The sequence below is a fragment of the Heterodontus francisci genome, chromosome 32, assembly GCF_036365525.1.
Source record: "Heterodontus francisci isolate sHetFra1 chromosome 32, sHetFra1.hap1, whole genome shotgun sequence".
Taxonomy (NCBI): Eukaryota; Metazoa; Chordata; class Chondrichthyes; order Heterodontiformes; family Heterodontidae; genus Heterodontus; species Heterodontus francisci.
Window position 1 is genome coordinate 60765641 of NC_090402.1, and position 9350 is coordinate 60774990.

Below are 9350 nucleotides of genomic sequence, written 5' to 3' on the forward strand. Positions count from 1 at the left end.
TGAGTCTCCTCCACTACTGTCTGCTCAGTCCCTTTACCTGCCTCACTCATGGTCACATCCTCCTGCTGACCAAAACACATGACCCTGTTCTAAGAGGTGTGACCGTCCTCCGGAACAAAATGTCCAGGTATTTCTACCCCTCCCTTATGTTGTGCGGTGTTTGCAGTTCGGCTTCCAGATCAATAATCCTGATCCGGAATTCCTCTAGCTACTTACACTTTCTGCAGATGTGTTTGTCCTGAATCACCTTGGCATCCAGGAGCTCCCACATACCAGAGCTGTTCTATCATTGTTACTTATGCTATTAATTTACTTTAATTACTTTCTTAATTGCCTATTCTGTGCCTGTAGTATCTCACTTTTGAATGCCTCCCACTGGTTTGTCACTGATTTTCCTTCAAGTCACTGTGTCCAGTCCACTTTCACCAGGTCACCTCTCAGTTTCGTAAAATTTGCCATCTCCCAATTTAAAAGTTTTACTCCTGTTTTATCTTTGTCCTTTTCCATGATTATGCTAAAACTGTGTTAGCATATAACTGTATTATGGTCACTATCTCCAAAATAGTCACCCACTGTTACTTCATCCACTTGACCAGCTTCATTACAGAAGACTAAATCTAGAATTGCGCCCCCTCTTGTTGGGCTTGTTAAGTGCTGGCTAAAAAAATTCTTTTGAATGCGGTTCAAGAATTTTGTGTCCTCTGTGCCCTTCACACTGTTTGTCTCCCAGTTGATATTGGGGCAGTTGAAATCCCCAACTATTATTGCCCTGTAGTTTTTGCACTCAGAAATGTGCCTACATATTTGTTTTTCTATGTCCCTCTCATTATTTGGGGGTTTATAGTACACGCCTAGTAGTGTGGCTGCCTTTTTTTTAAATTTCTGAGCTCAACCCATATGTCCTCGTTTGATTCATTTAGCATATCATCCCTCCTCAAAGCTGTTATTGATCCCTTAACTAATAATGCTACACCCACTCCTTTTTATCCCCCCCCTCTATCCCGCCTGAAAACCCGATATCCAGGAATGTTGAGCTGCTATTCTTGCCCCTCTTTAAGCCAAGTTTCCGTTATAGCAATGATGTGTTGCCATGTGTCTATCTGTGCCCTCAGTTCATCGGCTTTATTTACTATACTCCTTGCATTTAAATAAATATCCCACAACACTGCCAAATTCCAGTGCTGCACACTTTTTAACCTTTGCTACTTCTGTCTTTCCGAGTCGCTCGCTAATTTTCTGCCTCCTGTTCCCTGCCCTGAAATTGTCCTATCTAAGACTGCGCTTAGGTTCCCATCCCTCTGCCAAGCTAGTTTAATAAAGGCAAGTATCCCATATGCCTTCTTGACCACCTTATCTACCTGTCCAGCTACTTTCAGGGGTCTGTGGATGTGCACACCAAGGTTCCTCTGTTCTTCTTTACTTCTCAGTGTCCTACCATTGTGTATTCTTTTGCCTTGTTAGCCTTCCCTAAATGCATTACCTCACACTTCTCCGGACTGAATTCCATTTGCCACTGTTCTGCCCACCTGACTATTTCATTGATATCTTCCTGCAGTTTACAGCTTTCCTCTTCATTATCAATCACACGGTCAATTTTTGTATCATCTGCAAACGTCTTAATATTACCTCCTACATTCTTGACTAATTGAATTGATGGATGTTTATCTGAACTTTAAGGAAGCATTTGATAAGGTACCACATAAAAGGCTGGTTAACAAAATTGAGGCTCGTGGAAAAGAAGGGACAGTGTCTAATTGGATTTTAAAAATTGGCTTAAGGACGGAAAGCAGAAAGCCTTAGTAAATGGTTGTTTTTCAGACCGGAGGATGGTAGACAGTGGTGTTGCCCAATGGTCAGTGTGCAGCACTGCTTTTTTGTTTATATATAAATGCCTTGGAACTTTGAATACACAGTAGAATCTCAAAATTTGCTGATGACACCAAACTTGGGGGTGTGGCATACAGTGGGGCTGATATGAACTGCCTGCAACAGGACATCGATAGGCTAGTGGAGTGGGCAGAGAGGTGGAAGATGGAGTTTAATACTGACAAGTGTGAGGTGATCATTTTCCTTCTGCCAAAATGCGAGAGGTAATATATACTTAATGGTACAGTTCTAAAGAGTGTACAGGAACAGAGGGAACTAGGGGTGCATTGATCTTTGACCGTGGCAGGAAATATTGAGAGAGTGGTTATTAAAGCATATGGGATCTTGGGCTTCATAAACAGGCATTGAATACAAAAGCAGGGAAGTTATGCTGAGCTTATAAAGCTCTGGTTAGGTCCCAACTGGAATACTGCGTCCAGTTCTGGTCACCACACTTTAGGAAGGATTTATTTATTTTTATTTTTTATTTAGAGATACAGCACTGAAACAGGCCCTTCGGCCCACCGAGTCTGTGCTGACCATCAACCACCCATTTATACTAACCCTACACTAATTCCATATTCCTACCACATCCCCACCTGTCCCTATATTTCCCTACCACCTACCTATACTAGGGGCAATTTATAATGGCCAATTTACCTATCAACCTGCAAGTCTTTGGCATGTGGGAGGAAACCGGAGCACCCGGAGGAAACCCACGCAGACACGGAGAACTTGCAAACTCCACACAGGCAGTACCCAGAATTGAACCTGGGTCGCTGGCACTGTGAGGCTGCGGTGCTAACCACTGCGCACTGTGAGGGTCCTTGAAAAGTACTGAGGAGATTTACCAGAATGGTTCCAGGGATGGGAGATTTTAGTTACAAGGCTCGGTTGGAAAAATTGGAGTGGTTTGCCTTGGAATAAAGGGGTTGAGGGGAGATTTAATAGAAGTGTACAAGATTATGGCAGGCTTAGATAAGTTAGACAATTGAAAAACTGTTCCCATTAACAAATGGAATAAGGACTAGAAGGTACAGATTGAACGTTTTGGACAAAAGATGCAGGGGGAATATGAGGAAGCATTTTATTACGCAGTGGGTGGTAATGACCTGAAACTCACTGCCCACAAGGGTGGTGGAAGCAGAGACAATCAGTGACTTCAAAAGAAATTTGGATGGCCACTTGAACGAAATAAACTTTCAGGGCTATGGGGATCAAGCGGGGGAGTGGGACTGACTTGCTCCGTGGAGAGCCATCATGGAGTGAGTGGGCCGAATGGCCCCCTTCTGTGCTGTAAATGGCTCTTTGACTGAAGTCCAAGTCATTGATATATACCACTAAATGCAAGGTACCTAGTACTGAGCCCTGTGGAACCCCACTGAAAACAGTTTTCCAGTCACAACACCCATCAACCATTACCCTTTACTTCCTGCCTCTGAGTCAATTTTGGATCCAGCTTTGTCACTTTGCCTTAGATCCTCTGAGCTTTTACTTTGGTGACCAATCTGTCATGTGGGACCTTATCAAAAGCCTTGGTTATACTTTAGCCCCACTCTCCTAATCTTTGGTTGCTCGGTGTGGAGGGTGTGGGTCAGTCAGAGGATCTTCTCCTGAACCTGCTCTTGGTTAAAACAGCAATGTCCAGGATGTGTGAGGACCATGTTGGGGATGGGGGTGTCACTCTGGCTGCCGTCCTCTCTTCCTTGGTCTTGTCCGTGCCCAGGTGGCCCTGGAGAGGAGCACGCTTAATATCTTCTGCGACCAGTGGGCATGTCAGGGTACAGTGTGTCTCAGACACTGGTAATAACATTCTGGTTTAGTTGGGAAGGTTCCCTTTGCTTTTGTTGGGACTTTGTTGCTTATTTTGGATTCTTTTAGTTTGAATGGACCCCATGTTTTCTGGGAACAAGAGAGGAAAGAATGTTCCATTGAAACTAGAATTGTGTTCTGAATTTCTATCCTGTACTAACAGTGCTGACTTTTGTAAACTCCTTTTGCAGGGTATTACAGAAGGATTTGCAGACGGGAAACTGAAACCAAACATCACATCAAGATCTGACAGAGTCACTCGATTCATCAGGACCTGAATATTTGTTCTGTCTGTGGAAAAACATCAGTGTGACTGGAAAAGCAGTGAGACACACACACCCGAGTGAGAGTGTTCCAGTGCACTGACTGTGGAAAGAGCTTTACCCAGTTATACAGCCTGAAAAAACATCACACCATTCACGTATTGTGTGTGTGGACAAGGCTCCAACTGATTGTCCAACCTGGAGACACACAAGGACACCCGTACCACGGACAAACCGTGGAAATGTGGGGACTGTGGGAAGGGCTTCAGTTACCCATCCAAGCTGGAAACTCATCGACGTATTCACACTGGAGAGAGGCCTTTCACCTGCTCCGAGTGTGGGAAAGGATTCATTCAGTCATATCATCTCCTGAGACACCAACTTGTTCATTTTGATGACAGGGGTTTTGTATGTTCTGAATGTGACAAGAGCTTTAAAATCAAAAATGATCTGCTATTACACCTGCGCATTCACACTGGGGAGAGGCCGTACACCTGCTCTGTGTGTGGGAAGGGATTTACTCAGTCATCCAGCCTCAAGACACACCAGCGAGTTCACACTGGGGAGAGGCCGTTCAGTTGCTCCGTGTGTGGGAAGGGATTCACTCAGTCATCCAGCCTCTATACACACCAGCGAGTTCACACAGGAGAGAGGCCGTTTAGCTGCTCCGATTGTGGGAAGGGATTCCCTCAGTCATCCAGCCTCTATAAACACCAGCGAGTTCACACAGGGGAGAAGCCTTTCAGCTGCTCCAAGTGTGGGAAAGGATTCACTCGGTCATCCTACCTACTGAGACACCAGCGAGTTCACAAGTGATTGCAGGAGTTAGATTCTACTGTTATTGCTGCTGTTAATTGCATCCAGGACTGAACAATGTTCATTCTGAATTTGAGGTTTATTTCAGTTGATATTAATTCCTGTAACTGGACTGGAGCTCAATATTCTGGATATATGTTTTAAAAAAAAAAAAAATCAGGTTTGCGTCAAACATCATGTTCGAGTCCTTGATTTCTCCAAGATTTCTCTGACTTCCATTTTTGGGCCTTTTCTCCTTTTGTTAATGGAAGACTTGTATTTGTATAGTGCCTTTCACAACTTCAGGATGTCCCACAGTGTTTTATAGGTAATGAAGTTCTTTTGATGTGTGCTCAGTGGGTAGCACACTCTAGTGCAGCACTGAGGGAGTGCTGAACGGTCAGAGGCGCCATCTTTCAGATGAATTATTAAACTGAGGCCCACCTTCCGCTTCAGGTGGATGTAAACGATCCTGTAGCACTGTCAAAGAAGAGCTGCAAAGTTATCCCTGGGGTTCTGGTCAATATTTATCCCTTCATCAACATCAGTAAAACAGATGCTCTCATTATGACATTGCTGTTTGTGGGAGCTTGCTGTGTGCAAATTGGCTGCTGTGTTTCCTACATTACAACAGTGACGACACTTCAATGGTACTTCGTTGGCTGTAAAATGCTTTCGAACATCCTGAGGTTATGAAAGGCGCTATATAAATGCAAGTCCTTTCAATGTCGGAAATAGAGCAAGAAAATTTTCACACAGCAAAATCCCATAAACAGAAAGGTGGCTCTGACAATGTAATCTATTTTAATGATGTTGGTTGAGGGATAAATATTCACAGGCACCTGGGCGATCACCCCTGCTCTTCAAAATAACTTTATCGAATCGTTTGCGTCCATCTGAGAGGACAGATGGGGTCTTGGTTGAAGGTCTCATCTGAAAGATGGGACCTCTGAAGCGTAGCAGCCCCTCAGTGCTGCACTGGAATATCAGCCTAGATTTTGTGCTCCAGTCTCTGGATGTGAATTTAAACCCACAACCTACTGACTCAGATAAGAATGTAAGCACTGAGACATGACTAACACCTCAACGTTACTGTAGATTATTTCAGTTCTCAAACCTCGGATATTCTCATGGACAAGTCCCAGCTCCCCATGCATTCCAGAGTGCCTGTCTGGTCTTGGTATCCAGGGAAGGTATTGGTAACATGCCTGTGTATCTGTCCTGGGAGTGCTGGATGGGACAGTGTAGGAGTTTTTCTCTGTGTCTACCCCGTGCTGTATCTGCCCTGGGAGTGTTTGATAGAACAGTGTAGAGGGAGCTTTACTCTGTATTCAACCCATGCTGTACATGACTGGAGAATGCTTCAAGCAGACACTCTGTGCTCAGAATGCCTCATTCCTCGGTACTGACCTGCATCAGCTCAATGAGAGCAACATTTAACCCAGAGATCAGAGAAATTCATCACTTTCTCCCTGGGCACAGACCCAGAGGGACAGTAAGTGTCCCGAGCATTTTTGTATCGTGTGCTTGATGTTTTATCCCTAGGTCTGAGTCTTTTGCCTTATTTGAATTTGATGTCCTCATGTTACTTACTCACCAACCAGTGGAAGTAGCTTTTCCTCACTATATCTATCTTTTGGGCCTCCTTATCTCGAGAGACAATGGATACGCGCCTGGAGGTGGTCAGTGGTTTGTGAAGCAGCGCCTGGAGTGGCTATAAAGGCCAATTCTGGAGTGACAGGCTCTTCCACAGGTGCTGCAGAGAAATTTGTTTGTTGGGGCTGTTGCACAGTTGGCTCTCCCCTTGCGCCTCTGTCTTTTTTCCTGCCAACTACTAAGTCTCTTCGACTCGCCACAATTTAGCCCTGTCTTTATGGCTGCCCGCCAGCTCTGGCGAATGCTGGCAACTGACTCCCACGACTTGTGATCAATGTCACACGATTTCATGTCGCGTTTGCAGACGTCTTTATAACGGAGACATGGACGGCCGGTGGGTCTGATACCAGTGGCGAGCTCGCTGTACAATGTGTCTTTGGGGATCCTGCCATCTTCCATGCGGCTCACATGGCCAAGCCATCTCAAGCGCCGCTGACTCAGTAGTGTGTATAAGCTGGGGATGTTGGCCGCTTCAAGGACTTCTGTGTTGGAGATATAGTCCTGCCACCTGATGCCAAGTATTCTCCGAAGGCAGCGAAGATGGAATGAATTGAGACGTCGCTCTTGGCTGGCATACGTTGTCCAGGCCTCGCTGCCGTAGAGCAAGGTACTGAGGACACAGGCCTGATACACTCGGACTTTTGTGTTCCGTGTCAGTGCGCCATTTTCCCACACTCTCTTGGCCAGTCTGGACATAGCAGTGGAAGCCTTTCCCATGCGCTTGTTGATTTCTGCATCTAGAGACAGGTTACTGGTGATAGTTGAGCCTAGGTAGGTGAACTCTTGAACCACTTCCAGAGCGTGGTCGCCAATATTGATGGATGGAGCATTTCTGACATCCTGCCCCATGATGTTCGTTTTCTTGAGGCTGATGGTTAGGCCAAATTCATTGCAGGCAGACGCAAACCTGTCGATGAGACTCTGCAGGCATTCTTCAGTGTGAGATGTTCCTCACTTACCCCCCACAGAAATGTTACAGTGCAGAAGGTGGCCATTTGGCCCATTGTGTCTGCACCATCTCTCCAAATGAGCAATTCACCTAATGCCATTCCACTGCCTTCTCCCTGTAACCCTGCACATTGTTCCTTTTCAGATAACAGCCTAATTCCCTTTTGAATGCCTTAATTGAACCTGCCTGCACCACACACTCAGGCAGTGCATTCCAGATCCTAATGATTCACTGCGTGAAGGGGTTTTTCTGCATGTCACTTTTGCTGCTTTTGTCAATCACTTTAAATCTGTGCCCTCATTCTTGATCCTTTCACGCGTGGGAGCAATGTTTCCTTATCCACTCTGTCCAGACCCCTCATGATTTTGAGTACCTCTATAAAATCTCCTCTCAGCCTTCTCTTCTCCAAGGAAACAGTCCCAACTTCTCTGATCTATCTTCATATCTGAAGTTCCTCATTCCTGGAACCGTTCTCGTGAATCTTTTCTGTACTCTCTCCAATGCCTTCACATCTTTCCTCAAGTGCGGTGCCCAGAACTGGATATAATACTCCAGCTGAGGCTTTACTACTGTCTTATACAAGTTTAACATAACCTCCTTACTCTTGTACTCTATGCCCCTATTAATAAAGCCCAGGATACAGTATGCTTTATTAACTGCTCTCTCAATCTGTCCTGCCACCTTCAGTGACTTATGTACATCTATCCCCAGTTCCCTCTGCTCTTGCACCCCTTTTAGAATTATACCCTTTGTTCTATATTGTCTCTCCATGTTCTTCCTACCAAAAATAATCACTTCACATTTCTCTACATTGAACTTTGTCTGCCACCTGTCTGCCCATTCCACTAACTTGTCTATGTCCTTTTTGAAGTTCTCTGCTATCCTTCTCACAGTTCACAATTGTTCCAACTTTTCTATCCTACACAAACTTTGAAATTGTGCCTACACCAAGGTGTGGGTCATTAATACATATCAGGAAAAGCAAGGGTCCCAACACTGACCCCTGGGGAACACCTCTACAAACCTTCCTCCAGCCTGAAGAACATCCATTAACCACTACTGTTTCCTGTCACTCAGCCAATTCTGTTGTGCGGCTCTGTATCAAATGTGTTTTGGAAGTCCATGTACACCATGTCAACAGCACTGCCCTCATCAACCCTCCCTGTTATCTTTTCAAAAACTCCAAGTTAGTTAAACATGATTTTCCCTTAATGAATCCGTGCTGGCTTTCCTTAATTAATCTGCATTTGTCCAAGTGACTATTAATTTGGTTCCAAATTATTGTTTCTGGAAGTTTCCCCACCACTGAAGTTAAACTGACTGGCCTGTAGTTGCTGTACTTTACTTATCTTTACATCCTTTTTTTGAACACATGCAATTCTCCTGTCTCTGTCACCACCTGAGTCTAAGGAAGACTGAAAAATTACGGCCTGCACCTCTGCAATTTCCTCTCTCACTTCCCTCCCTTTAATAAAACAATGCTGACTTGTTCGAATCATACCATGTCTTTCTAACTGCATTGTTGAGACTTCCTTAAGAATAGATTCCAGCATTTTCCCAATGACTGATGTTTTCTCTCTCGGATGCATCTCATTTGGCCCTGGTGCATTATCAACTTTAAGTAGAGACAGTCTGTCTAATACTTCCTCCTTATCAATTTTAAGTCCTAGTGTATTCATTAAGTCCTGTTTCACTGTGGCATTGGTAGCATCACCTTCCTTGGTGAAGACAGATGCAAAGTATTCATTTAATACCTCAGCTATTCCCCTGCCTCCATACGTAAATCCCACTTTTGGTCTCCAATCGGCCCTACTCCACCTTTTACCACCCTTATGCCTATAGAAGACTTTAGGATTCCCTTTTATATTAGCAGCCAGTCTCTTTTCATACTCTCTCTTTGCTTCTCTTATTTGCCTTTCCACTTCCCCTCTGAACCGCCTGTATTTAGTCTGGTTCTCCATTGTATTATCTACCTGACATCTGTCATAAGCACACTTTTTCTTTATCTT

General features: G+C 44.6%; 1 protein-coding gene across 1 annotated transcript; it reads left to right on the top strand.

Annotated features, from left to right (window-relative positions):
- Window positions 1-4133: 4133 nt before the first annotated feature.
- On the top strand, window positions 4134-4929 carry LOC137347507 (zinc finger protein 239-like; the record flags this gene model as incomplete). The annotated part of the gene is made up of 1 exon (XM_068011952.1): window positions 4134-4929. A coding segment is annotated over one exon (624 nt), but the record flags the coding sequence as incomplete, so codon positions are not given.
- Window positions 4930-9350: the final 4421 nt, after the last annotated feature.